The following is a 15610-nucleotide window of genomic DNA, read 5'->3' on the forward strand; positions in this document are numbered from 1 at the left end:
ATGGTTCTGTGGCGGCAGTGAGTAAACTGTCAGGCAGACTGAAGGTGGCTTATGGAGGAGTGCAGGAAAGGTAAAATAGCCCGCATGCCCACAAGAGACCATTCAGAGCCGTAGGAGAGGAAGAGGCTCTAGTCGTTCAATGGGAATGTGCTGAATTAGCACCACAAGGAATGGCTTGAGTAGGACAGTGATAGAGAGCTGTACCAGCACCTATACGAATATATATAGGCCTGATGGGGATAGGTCAAACATCCTTAAAGAGACATGCAAGTTGTTACAGTCCTTAAGATTACTTATTATTATTATTATTATTATTATTATTATCGGTTATTTGTAGAGTGCCAACAGATTCCGCAGCGCTAATTACTTTATGAGCTGCAATATTTGTGGATAATACTTTATACTAGTGTATGTGTGCATTTTATGCAGGGAATTTTATATCTGAAGCTGGTCACCTTAATCCATCAATAGAGGTATAGCAATATTTTATATATACTATAAATATCTACACATACATTTGGTTTGGGTCTAGCGCAATATCATTTATTCTTGTTCTTTTATACATTGAAATATACCTCTAAAATGGTGTCTGTGGCAATTTCAGAGTGTATTATGCATTCTCAATATAATAGAATTATTTCAAATCATCAAGGAACACTGGCAACTAGGTCAAATGGCAGTTTTTAAAGTCCCTTTAAGTTTCAAATTAGATAAGTGAAAGGTCTCCAAAACCTGTTGAAAAGTACAGAGAAAATTGATTGAGAACATTCCAGCTTCATGCTAATAATACTAATAATAACACGTTTTAAGCTCAGAGAAACACCTAAAAGCCCACAATTGTGATTGTCTCATAACGAAATGTCCCTTTAACTGAAAACACATTTTTCCCAACGCTACTTTTTAACGTCTGCTAGTTTTACGAACCTTGCAGGTACAGGTGTACCGCTCACTTTTTTGGCCGGACTCGAAAATACAGCAAATCCATTTACGACAATTGCGTATCCTATTTTTTCAATGGGATTTGCCTAACGCCAGTATTATGAGTCTTCCAAAAAGTGAGCGGTAGACCCTCTCCTTTCAAGCCTGGTACTGCATTTTAAAGTCAGTAGTTAAGAGTTTTATGGACTAACGCTGTAGTATAAAACTTTTAATTAAAGTGCTAAAAAGTACACTAACACCAATAAACTACCTATTAACCCCTAAACCGAGCCCCCCCCCCACATCGCAAACACTAAAATAAAGATTTTAACCCCTAATCTGCCGAACCGGACATCACCGCCACTATATAAAATATATTAACCCCTAAACCGCCGCATCCCGCATTGCAAACACTAGTTAAATTTTATTAACCCCTAATCTGCCGTCCCTAACATCGCCGACACCTACCTACATTTATTAACCCCTAATCTGCCGCCCTCACCATTGCTGCAACTATATTAAATGTATTAACCCCTAAATCTAAGTCTAACCCTAACACCCACCTAACTTAAATATAATTTAAATAAATCAAAATAAAATTACTACAATTGACTAAATTATTCCTATTTAAAGCTAAATACTTACCTGTAAAATAAACCCTAAGATAGCTACAATATAACTAATAGTTACATGGTAGCTATCTCAGGGTTTATTTTTATTTTACAGGCAACTTTGTATTTATTTTAATAGGTACAATAGTTATTAAATAGTTATTAACTATTTAATAGCTACCTAGTTAAAATAAAGACAAATTTACATAGATTACAATTACACCAAATACTACACTATAATTAAATTAATTCCCTAAATTAACTACAATTAAATACAATTATCTAAAGTACGAAAAAAACAAAACACTAAATTACAAAAAATAATAAAATAATTACAAGTTTTTTAAACTAATTACACCTAATCTAATCCCCCTAATAAAATAGCCCCCCAAAATAATAAAAAGCCCTACCCTATACTAAATTACGAATAGCCCTTAAAAGGGCCTTTTGCGGGGCATTGCCCCAAAGTAATCAGCTCTTTTACCTGTAAAAAAAAAGTACAATACCCCTGCAACACCCACACACCCAACCCTACTCTAAAACCCACCCAATACCCCCTTAATAAAACCTAACACTAACCCCTTGAAGATCACCCTACCTTGAGAAGTCTTCGCCCAACCGGGCCAAAGTCCTCAACGAAGCCGGGCGAAGTGGTCCTCCAGATGGGCAGAAGTCTTCATCCAGACGGCATCTTCTATCTTCATCCATCCGGCACGGAGCGGGTCCATCATCAAGACATCCGACGAGGAGCATCCTCTTCTGTCTTCATCCGACGACTGAATGAAGGTTCCTTTAAGTGACGTCATTCAAGATGACGTCCCTTCAATTCCGATTGGCTGATAGAATTCTATCAGCCAATCGGAATTAAGGTAGAAAAAATCCTGTTCCCATCAGCCAATAGAACGCAAGCTCAATCCTATTGGCTGTTCCAATCAGCCAATAGGATTGAAGTTCAATCAGATTGGCTGGTTGCATAAGCCAATAGGATTTTTCCTACCTTAATTCCGATTGGCAGATAGAATTCTATCAGCCAATCGGAATTGAAGGGACGCCATCTTGGATGACGTCATTTAAAAAAACCTTCATTCAGTCGTTGGATGAAGACAGAAGAGGATGCTCTGCGTTGGATGTCTTGAAGATGGACCCGCTCCGCGCCGGATGGATGAAGATAGAAGATGCTGTCTTGATGAAGACTTCTGCCCGTCTGGAGGACCACTTCGCCCGGCTTTGTTGAGGACTTCTGCCCGGTTGGGTGAAGACTTCTCAAGGTAGGGTGATATTCAAGTAGTTATTGTTAGGTTTTTAAGGGGGTATTGGGTGTGTTTTAGAGTAGGGTTGGTTGTGTGGGTGGTGGGTTTTAATGTTGGGGGGGTATTGTACTTTTTTTCAGGTAAAATAACTGATTACTTTGGGGCAATGTACCGAAAAGGCCCTTTTAAGGGCTATTTGTAATTTAGTATAGGGTAGGGCTTTTTATTAATATTTTTTTTATATATTTTTTTTATTATGGGGATTAGAGTAGGTGTAATTAGTTTAAAAAACTTGTAATTATTTTATAATTTTCTGTTATTTAGTGTTTTTTTTCGGTACTTTAGATAATTTAATTGAATTGTATTTAACTGTAGTTAATTTAGGGAATTAATTTAATTATAGTGTAGTGTTAGGTGTAACTATTTAATAACTATTCTACCTAGCTAAAATAAATACAAAGTTGCCTATAAAATAAAAATAAACCCTAAGCTAGATACAATGTAACTATTAGTTATATTGTAGCTATCTTAGGGTTTATTTTATAGGTAAGTATTTAGTTTTAATTGTAGTAATTTTATTTAGATTTATTTAAATTATATTTAAGTTAGGGGGGTTAGAGTTAGACTTAGTTTTAGGGGTTAATAACTTTAATATAGTGGCGGAGGCACATTAGGGGTTTATAATTGTAGATAGATTGCGGCGACATTAGGGGCGGCAGATTAGGGGTTAATAAATATAATGTAGGTGTCGGCGATGTTGGGGGCAGCAGATTAGGGGTTCATAAGTATAATGTAGGTGGCGGCGGTGTCTGGAGCGGCAGATTACTGGTTAATAATATAATGTAGGTGTCGGCGATGTCGGGGGCAGTAGATTAGGGGTTAATAAGTGTAAGATTAGGGGTGTTTAGACTCAGGGTTCATGTTAGGGTGTTAGGTGTAGACATAAAATGTATTTCCCCATCGGAATCAATGGGGCTGCGTTAGAAGCTGAACGCTGCTTTTTTGCAGGTGTTAAGTTTTTTTTCAGCCGGTTCTCCCCCATTAATTCCTATGGGGAAATCGTGCATGAGCACGTTTTACCAGCTCACCGCTAACGTAAGCAGCGCTGGTATTGAGGTGGGATGTGGAGCAAAATTTTGCTCTCCACTCACTTTTCTGCGGCTAACGCCGGGTTTGTAAAAACCTGTAATACCAGCGTTGTCTTAAGTGAGCGGTGAGAATAAAATGCTCGTTAGCACCGCACACCATTACCAACAAAACTTGTAATCTAGCCGTCAGATTGTAAATGAAGCCATTGTTTTTACAGTCTTATGTCTTCAGATAACCTGCACTGCATTATGGGCCATTAATACAGGACTCACTCACCCGTTGTGTTGGAGATCTCTCCCTCTGCACACGGCACACAACCATAGCAGCAGACAGGATATTCCTTCCAAGGAACCTTTCTGTATCCATGGGCACAGATTTCATTACAAACTGATGTAGGTATCTATGGAGATTATACAGGAAATACAATTAGATCCCCTTGACATCCCTCATTTACCTGTATTATTCATTAACTGTTATACTGCAGACACAAAGCTCTGTGAAATTAAATGTTATTTTAAGGCCCTCACTGACTCATACACACACGTATGCACACACATTAACACATGCGCGCATACACATGTATCTACACACACCCATAAAGACATGCAAATATAGACACACGTATGCACACACATTTACTTATGTGCACATACACATATATCTACAAACAAACATAAACACATGCAAACATACACAATTGCCTATGCAAACACATCTACACATGCACACATACACCCACATGTACCCAGATATGTACATATGCACACACATAAACACTTATACACAAACACATGTGCACACACATATTAACACCCATAAACTCATGCACACATACACCCACATGTACCCAGATATTTTGCATAAATAAAAAGAGAGAAGAGCTCAACCTGGGAACGAACAATAGCATAATAGCTTGTTCTATGGCTAGTTACCACCCTAGAAGCAGCCTCTTTTTGCTCAATATGTGCCTTTCACAGAGAAGAACTTTCCTGTAGCATATCAGTCTGATCCTGACTTCACAGTACAGTCCAGCCCCGAAATACCAGACAATCCCTCTCTGAACAAGAGAAACAGCAAAACCCCAGACGTACGTTTCGGCCTATTGTGGGCCTCGTCAGTGAGGTGCAGCCATATCCCTCTAGGGACACTGAGCAACGGGTGCACGTCTGGATTCCTGCATTACACTTAGGGAGACTTCCCTAAGTGTCATAATTTGCATAAATAAAAAGAGAGAAGAGCTCAACCTGGGAACTATGAGCGCTTCTCTCTTTTAATTTATGCAAATTATGACACTTAGAGAAGTCTCCCTAAGTGTGATGCGGGAATCCAGACGTGGACCCGTTGCTCAGTGTACCTAGAGGGATATGGCTGCACCTCACTGACGAGGCCCACAATAGGCCGAAACGTACGTCTGGGGTTTTGCTGTTTCTCTTGTTCAGAGAGGGATTGCCTGGTATTTCGGGGCTGGACTGTACTGTGAAGTCAGGATCAGACTGATATGCTACAGGAAAGTTCTTCTCTGTGAAAGGCACATATTGAGCAAAAAGAGGCTGCTTCTAGGGTGGTAACTAGCCATAGAACAAGCTATTATGCTATTGTTCGTTCCCAGGTTGAGCGCTTCTCTCTTTTAATTTATGCAAATTATGACACTTAGGGAAGTCTACCTAAGTGTGATGCGGGAATCCAGATGTGGACCCGTTGCTCAGTGTGCCTAGAGGGATATGGCTGCACCTCATTGACGAGGCCCACAATAGGCCGAAACGTACGTCTGGGGTTTTGCTGTTTCTCTTGTTCAGAGAGGGATTGCCTGGTATTTCGGGGCTGGACTGTACTGTGAAGTCAGGATCAGACTGATATGCTTCAGGAAAGTTCTTCTCTGTGAAAGGCACATATTGAGCAAAAAGAGGCTGCTTCTAGGGTGTTAACTAGCCATAGAACAAGCTATTATGCTATTGTTCGTTCCCAGGTTGAGCGCTTCTCTCTTTTAATTTATGCAAATTATGACACTTAGGGAAGTCTCCCTAAGTGTGATGCGGGAATCCAGACGTGGACACGTTGCTCAGTGTGCCTAGAGGGATATGGCTGCACCTCATTGACGAGGCCCACAATAGGCCGAAACGTACGTCTGGGGTTTTGCTGTTTCTCTTGTTCAGAGAGGGATTGCCTGGTATTTCGGGGCTAGACTGTACTGTGAAGTCAGGATCAGACTGATATGCTTCAGGAAAGTTCTTCTCTGTGAAAGGCACATATTGAGCAAAAAGAGGCTGCTTCTAGGGTGGTAACTAGCCATAGAACAAGCTATTATGCTATTGTTCGTTCCCAGGTTGAGCGCTTCTCTCTTTTAATTTATGTACCCAGATATGTACTCATGCACACACATAAACACTTATACACAAACACATGTGCACACACATATTAACACCCATAAACTCATGCACACATACAGAAACATGTACACTCTCACATAAACACATGCACACATACAGAAACATGTGCACACTCACATAAACACATGCACACATACAGAAACATGCACACACTCACATAAACACAAGCACACATACAGAAACATGCACACACTCACATAAACACATGCACACATACAGAAACATGTACACACTCACATAAACACATGCACACACACACACACACACACACACATATTAACACCCATACACTCATGCACACATAGAGAAACATGTAAACACTCACATAAACACATGCACACATACAGAAACATGTACACACTCACATAAACTCATGCACACATACAGAAACATGTACACACTCACATAAACACATGCACACATACAGAAACATGTACACACTCACATAAACACATGCACACATACAGAAACATGTACACACTCACATATACTCATGCACACCTACAGAAACATGTACACACTAACATAAACTCATGCACACTCACATAAACACATGCACACATACAGAAACATGTACACACACACATAAACACGTGCACACATACAGAAACATGTACAAACTCACATAAAAACATGCACACATACAGAAACATGTACACACTCACACAAACTCATATACACATGCATAAACATGTACACACTCACATAAACACATGCAAACATACAGAAACATGTACACACTCACATAAACACATGCACACTCACATAAACACATGCAAACATACAGAAACATGTACACACTCACATAAACTCATATACACATGCATAAACATGTACACAATCACATAAACACATGCAAACATACAGAAACATGTACACACTCACATAAACACATGCACACATACAGAAACATGTACACTCTCACATAAACACATGCACACATACAGAAAGATGTAAACATTCACATAAACACATGCACACATACAGAAACATGTACATACTCACATAAACTCATCGAGACATACAGAAACATGTACACACTCGCATAAACACATGCACACACTCACATAAACACATGCACACATACAGAAATATGTACACACTCACATAAACACATGCACACATACAGAAACATGTACACACTCACATAAACACATGCACACATACAGAAACATGTGCACACTCACATAAACACATGCAAACATACAGAAACATGTACACACTCACATAAACACATGCACACATACAGAAACATGTACACACTCACATAAACACATGCACACATACAGAAACATGTACACACTCACATAAACATATGCACACATACAGAAACATGTACACACTCACATAAACTCATACACACATACAGAAACATGTACACACTCACATAAACACATGCACACATACAGAAACATGTACACACTCACATAAACACATGCACACATACAGAAACATGTACACACTCACATAAACACATGCACACATACAGAAACATGTACACACTCACATAAACACATACAGAAACATGTACACACTCACATAAACACATGTACACATACAGAAACATGTACACACTCACATAAACCCATGCACACATACAGAAACATGTACACACTCACATAAACCCATGCACACATACAGAAACATGTACACACTCGCATAAACACATGCACACATACAGAAACATGTACACACTCACATAAACACATGCACACATACAGAAACATGTACACACTCACATAAACACATGCAAACATACAGAAACATGTACACACTCACATAAACACATGCACACATACAGAAACATGTACACACTCACATAAACTCATGCACACATACAGAAACATTTACACACTCACATAAACTCATGCACACATACAGAAACATGTACACACTCACATAGACACATGCACACATACAGAAACATGTACACACTCACATAAACACATGCACACGTACAGAAACATGTACACACTCACATAAACACATGCACACATACAGAAACATGTACACACTCACATAAACACATGCACACATACAGAAACATGTACACACTCACATAAACACATGCACACATTCAGAAACATGTGCACACTCACATAAACACATGCACACATACAGAAACATGTACACACTCACATAAACGCATGCACACATATAGAAACTGATAGGCACCCACATTCACACATACATACAATAGGGTTGCCAGTTATGAGTTACCCATGCTCTAGGGTATGCAAGCAGGAACATAATAGTGCTGTCCAGGGCCACTATTTGTGTGCTGTTTATGTGCACAATGCATGTTTCTCCCTGCAGCATGTTTAACTCATAAGTATCGAGGAAAACATGGCCAAGGTGGCAAACCTAACATACAAACATAATCTAACAAAAACACACACACACACATAAGCACACATAAGCACACACACAAACACATGAACAAATACACACAACTATGGACACACATAAACACATGCACAAATACACACACATGTAGACATACATAAACACATACACATATTCAAACTCATAAACACAAGCACACATACATACATACATATTCACACTCATCAACACATTCACACATACATACATATGCACACACATAAACACATGCACACATACAGTAGATTCATGTTAAATTTAAACAGCTTTTATTAAAAAACATTCACTAAAGAAAATAACAATAATAAGAGGGAAAACAAATGGGTTCAATGTCTCTTTAAGTGCACAGTAACTTACTGTTTTTGAATTAGGGCTCCAAATGATTGCACTGTCATTGATATTAAGCTGTTTTCCCACAGGAGCTAAGGAGTTAAAGATTCCAACTTTATTAGGATCTAGTCTCTCTGGGATGTCTGATGGGATCCAGTTTATAATATCATAATGCCCTGGTACATCTCCATAATCAGTAAAGGAAATATCCTCATGTGATGCTGTCGTAAAATGTGCCTTTCTCAGGTATTTGTTAATCTAGCAACAGAGATAATTAGATAAAGATACGGGAAATTGTTATGGCAAGAATACAGTATACTTAAAACAAATATATATATATATAGTCACAAAATAAATAAACATTGTCAGCACTATGGGGTCAATTTCTCAAGACCGCTCGCTGCTCCATAACCTGTCCACCTGCTTTGAGTCAGCAGAGAGAAGGAGGCGGCATTGTCCACCTGCTTTGAGTCAGCAGAGAGAAGGAGGCGGCATTGTCCACCTGCTTTGAGTCAGCAGACAGAAGAGGGCGGCATTGTCCACCTGCTTTGAGTCAGCAGACAGAAGGGGGCAGCATTGTCCACCTGCTTTGAGTCGGCGGACAGAAGGGGGTGGCATTGTATCAGCAGTTCATGAGAACTGCTGGTGCAATGATAAATGCTGACAGCATTTATCGATGTGCAGCGGACATGATACGCTACATTGTATCATGTCCGTCCGCACTGTAATAAATAGACCCCTATGTGTAGAGGCAAACATTCATTAAACATGACAAATAGAGGCATCGCCTATGAAAATCCAAATGTCTATAAATGTATAAAGAAAGACTCTATGGTCTATACTAGACATGAGCATTTTTTCAAATTTGTGATGAAACACGAATATTCATTTTGTTTTAACTAAACGAATATCCAAACAAATGCACCAACTAAATTTAAAGACAATTTAGAAATACAGATGAAATGCATCAGTATTCATTTGTTTACTTTAAATTATCTTAGGGGTTACAATACCTAGTATGCTGAAAAACCGCGCTAAAGCCAACATGTCATGCCTGTGCCATGTAGGGACATAGCTTTCATATTTTATCCCTAGAATATTTACCTCGCTTTTTTTTTTTAAATCCATCCCCTCCCGATACACCTTAGTCTCTTAAGCCAGGTGTTTAGCCTTGTTTTTAAAGACACTCCCAAATAGTCTTTGGCTGGCATATGATAGGCCAAACTCTTTTGAATTGAGCATACCATTGAGAAGACAAATCTGTCTCACTCTCTACTTCTCTTTCCCTCTCTTGCTGAAAATGGTTGATTTTGGACAAAGAGAGAAAACGAACAATAGAGAATTTGGCTACGTATTTTACATTCTTTACCTGTGATAAAATTATCTCGCCTAGATTACGAGTTTTGCGTTAGACGGGGTGCGTTAGTTATGCGTCTTTTATTTCCTAAGCGCACTTTTTTAACGTAGGTATTACGAGTCTCAAAACAACCTCCTAACATGTCACGTAACACGACTACCGCTTTTATTTAAGAAGCATAATCAGGCCGCGTTAAACAGTCTCCCATAGAGATCAATGAGAAATCAAAGGAGCACGCATTTTTCACCTAACACTCGATCTCGCGAGAAATACGCACTGCTCTGTCATATTACATATACCACATAATGCACAACAAAAACACACAGCAAATGTACTAACAACAATCACGCAACATAGCACATACGAATTACACATTCACAAGCGAAAAAAAAAATTACACTAAACGAGGAATACAGATATAACTTACAATCTTACAACACGGAACAAAACAACATGAAAAAAAAATTGCACACTCATACACAAACAAAACACTCACATTCAACATTACGGAATATTATTACAAACAAACATTTACAACACTTCACAAATACGACACCATCACAAATAAACATTTACATTTACACATAATACTATTGGACAATTTTATGCAAAACTATCACTATGATATCATCGCATTCTTCACATTCCACAAATACTAGCTCAATATGAGCATGCGCAAATTCACACAACTAATACACATTGCACATATAATAATTACTAACAAAGCACACCTGAACATAATTTACAAGGCAAACCGGTACATCATTAAACATTTACATAGGGTATATAAGCACGCCAAAAGCATGGCTTCTTTGACTGTGTTGCTGGTGGGTTTTTGGAGATTATAGAGAGAGATTTAGTGAGTTATTGTGAGAGTTAGTGTGAGTTAGTGTTCTTGTCAGAGTTAGTTAGTGTTAGTGTGAGAGAGTGAGTTAGTGTTATTGTGAGACTTAGTTAGTGGTAGTGTGAGTTAGTGGTAGTGTGAGAGTTAGTTAGTGGTAGTGTGAGAGTTAGTTAGTGTTAGTGTGAGATTTATTTAGTGGTAGTGTGAGAGTTAGTTAGTGGTAGTGTGAGAGAGTTAGTTAGCGGTAGTGTGAGATAGTGAGTTCGTGGTAGTGTGAGATAATGAGTTAGTGGTAGTGAGCGAGAGTTGGTTTGGTTGAGTGTGCGAGTGGTTTTTCTGTATACTTAACACATTTACACGCAAACACATTCAATACATACATACACTTATCAATAACACTACATACACTCCATACCCCATCCCCTCTCATACTACACTCCATACCCCATTCCCTGTAAAACCCATTCCCTTTCATCCCATACCCCATTCCCTTTCATCCCATACCCCATTCCCTTTCATTCCATACCCCATTCCCTGTAAGCCCATACCCATCCCCTAGTTAGATTGTGTTTACATATAGTGGTGTCGCGAACCTATAAATTTGGAATGGGCAAACAGGGTGAACCGCCATAGACTTCAATAGGCAGGTGATTTTAAAACACATAGGGACTCTTTCTGGCCACAATAGTGATGGAAAAGTTGTTTCAAGGGAACTAACACCTGGACTGTGGCATGCCAGAGGGGGATCCATGGCAAAACATGGAAAATGACATAGTTGATGCAGTCTGGTTTTAATCCATAAAGGGCATAAATCACCTAACATTCCTAAATTGTTTGGTATGACGTGCTTTAAAACATCAGGTATGATGTTGTATCGATCAAGTATTGTAAGGGTTACGTGTAAGGGTTACGCCCGCTTCACAGTGCGCAGTGTAGGTGATATACCTGCCATGACCATGCTTTGCAGACCATTTATCAGTGGTCAGATGGACCCTTGCCCCAACACTGTGTGCCAGACATGCCATTATAGCAGACTTATATGGCTTTGGCGTTGCTTTTTGGTAATTAGAAAGTTGCTAAATGCCACTGCGCAGCACACGTGTTTTATGCCCAGCTGTGAAGGGGTTAATTAGGGAGCATGTAGGCAGCTTGTAGAGTTAATTTTAGCTTAAGTGTAGTGTAGTAGACAACCCAAAGTATTGATTTAGTCCCATTTTGGTATATTTCATGCCACCATTTCACCGCCAAATGCGATCAAATAAAAAAAAAAATTCACTTTTTCACAAACTTTAGGTTTCTCACAGAAATTATTTACAAACAAATTATGCAATTATGGCATAAATGGTTGTAAATGCTTCTCTGGGATCCCCTTTGTTCAGAAATAGCTTATGGCTTTGGTGTTGCTTTTTGGTAATTAGAAGGCTGCTAAATGCTGCTGCGCACCACACGTGTTTTATGCCCAGCAGTGAAGGGGTTAATTAGAGAGCATGTAGGGAGCTTGTAGAGTTCATTTTAGCTTAAGTGTAGTGTAGTAGACAACCCAAAGTATTGATCTAGGCCCATTTTTGTATATTTCATGCCACCATTTCACCGCCAAATGCGATCAAATTTAAAAAAAAAACTTAAATTTTTTCGCAATTTTAGGTTTCTCACTGAAATTATTTACAAACAGCTTGTACAATTATGGCACAAATGGTTGTAAATGCTTCTCTGGGATCCCCTTTGTTCAGAAATAGCAGACATATATGACTTTGGTGTTGCTTTCTGGTAATTAGAAGGCCGCTAAATGCTGCTGCGCATCACACGTGTATTATGGCTAGCAGTGAAGGGGTTAATTAGGTAGTTTGTAGGGAGCTTGCAGGGTTAATTTTAGCTTTAGTGTAGAGATCAGACTCCCACCTGACACATCAGACCCCCTGATCTCTCCCAAACAGCTCCCCTCCCTCCCCCACCCCACAATTGTCCCCGCCATCTTAAGTACTGGCAGAAAGTCTGCCAGTACTAAAATAAAAGGTTTTAACATTTTTTATTTTTTTAGCATATTTACATATGCTGTGGTGTAGCATCCCCACTTAGCCCCCAACCTCCCTGATCCCCCCCCCAAAACAGCTCTCTAACCCTTATTAGCGGCCATCTTGGGTACTGGCAGCTGTCTGCTATTATTTCCCAGTCAAAAAAGTTTTTGTTTTTTTTAAATGTACACTACTGTTACACCAGATATGAGTGGTGGCACTGGGCAAGTGGGCACAGTATACGCTGTGAGCCTGGCACACACGCTGGCAGGCAGGCAACTGCAATTAGATTACACTAGCAGAGTGATGTTTCACAGTCAAAAACATTTTTTTTTTTAATTTACACTACTGTTACACCAGATATGAGTGGTGGCACTGGGCAAGTGGGCCTGGCACACACACTGGCAGGCAGGCAACTGCAATTAGATTAAACTAGCAGACTGATGTTTCACAGTCAAAAAAGTTTTTTTTTAAATTTACACTACTGTTACACCAGATATGAGTGGTGGCACTTTGCAAGTGGCTTGGCAGGCAGGCAGGCAACTGCAATTAGATTACACAGGAAAAAAAAAAAAACAGACTGATGTTCTAGCACTAAAAAGGGCTTTTTAGGGTGCTGTCCTTACAGCAGAGATCAGATGAGTCCTTCAGGACTGTAGTGGACACTGAATACACTAGCCTAGCTATCAATTTCCCTATTAAATAAGCAGCAGCTACACTGTCCCTCCTCTCACTAAGAATGCAGCTTCCGAATGAATCTAAAATGGCTGTTGTCCAGGAGCTGGGAGGGTCTGGGAGGGAGGGTCTTCTGCTGATTGGCTGGAATGTGTCTGCAGACTGTGAGATACAGGGTCAAAGTTTACTCAATGATGACGAATAGGTGGCGGATTGAACATTGCATATGTTTGCCCACCGTTGCAAACGCAAACAAGCTATGTTCGCCGGGAACTATTCGCCGGCGAACAATTTGCAACATCACTATTTACATATCCTCATTTACATATCCTCATTTTAGTCTTCTTATACATTTTTGTTTGTTAAATACTCCTTACCCTCTTTAATTTATATCCCTTTCACACTTTTTGTGGGAGTATGTCGGGAGGGAGGATAAGGGGCAGATTAGCCCAGAAATATTACAGTTCCTCAGGACTGAGTTTACATAAGAGGTTATAGAGGAGGTCAGGCAGGAGTTTAGTCAGGAGAGGGGGAGAGGGAGAGGAAGAGGAACAGGACAGGAAGGGGGAAGGAAGGGGGAAGGAAGGGGGGAAGTGGTGGGTGGACCCGGCCACTTTGTTCAAGATGAACAAGTGGCTGGGCCCAGTGGCGGCCAGCATAGATCTTCATAGTCCGGGAATCAGAGGACACCATCACAGGGGAAAACCAAGCTGACTAGGGAGGTGAGGTATACTATGGAGGAGAAGGAGGACCTCGTAGAGGCTTATAATGAGAGGGCTAGGAGGCTGCAGGCTCAGAAGACCACCCCTAGGGAGAAGAGGAAGCTATTGCTGGAGATCAGAGATGCAGTTAATGCAGTGGGGGCACGTAACAGGGATGTCGAGTCTATAAAGCATCGCTACCAGGACTGCAAAATGGAACTCAAAAGAAAGCTCTCCCGGGAGTAACAATACGCAATAGGGACCAGTGACTGGCCTGAAATGACCGTTGAATATTCCCGATGGGAGGAAATGTTGCGTCCCAGCATCTCCGAGGTGGCCATAGTCGGGATCGGAGGAGTCGATACCGGGAACCTGCCACTCTCATCTGACGGTAAGCTCATGTAATAATCTCTGTACATCAAAAATAAAGAATGTATTCAAGGATATGAATAATGCAATTAAACTTTTTTACACGCATTCACAATTACCTTGCGATTACATTAATATCTAGGCTACAGGTTAGGTGTGCATTTAAACAGACTGAAAACAAATGCAAAAACACATTCAGATTGGCCAGATAGATAACACAATTTGGAAAATGCGGAAATCGTATTGATTGTTATATTGTTGTATATATTTCAAAGTGGATTAATGAGGCTGCATTTGTAATTATATTGTAAGCAAAAGCATTTACATCTTTATTTGGAACTATGCTAATATATACATTTCTTTCTTTTTACAATATACAGATTCTGGGGAGGAAGCAGCACACCAACTACAGGCTCCTCCTTCACCCAGGTATGAGAGTGGTGGAGATGACTCGCCACCTCTGGGAGACATGGAAGACATCCCTCTATACTCCACTGCAGAAGAGATCCCTGTTCTTTTGACAGACCAACATTTCAGTCAATTACTGATCAATCCAGGGTAACTATACTGTATGAGCTCAATGTTTTCTATATAAAAATGCAAAAAAATGAGCTCTAGTGGTGAAAAAGCATTCATATTTGATGCACTCTTCAAGCTCTAAGAAATGAGCAGATGAACCTCC

General features: G+C 39.8%; 1 protein-coding gene across 1 annotated transcript in view; it reads right to left on the reverse strand.

Annotated features, from left to right (window-relative positions):
• The window catches only part of LOC128652719 (vomeronasal type-2 receptor 26-like), a 268049-nt gene that overhangs the window by 109891 nt on the left and 142548 nt on the right, over nt 1-15610 (reverse strand). The window contains exons 2-3 of the mRNA XM_053705651.1: nt 8998-9228; nt 4145-4268 (exon numbers count right to left, since the gene is read on the reverse strand). Coding sequence (XP_053561626.1) covers nt 4145-4268; nt 8998-9228 — 355 coding nt within the window. The remainder of the gene's footprint in view (nt 1-4144; nt 4269-8997; nt 9229-15610) is intronic.

This window comes from Bombina bombina, chromosome 3 (genome assembly GCF_027579735.1).
Source record: "Bombina bombina isolate aBomBom1 chromosome 3, aBomBom1.pri, whole genome shotgun sequence".
In the NCBI taxonomy this organism is placed as follows: domain Eukaryota; kingdom Metazoa; phylum Chordata; class Amphibia; order Anura; family Bombinatoridae; genus Bombina; species Bombina bombina.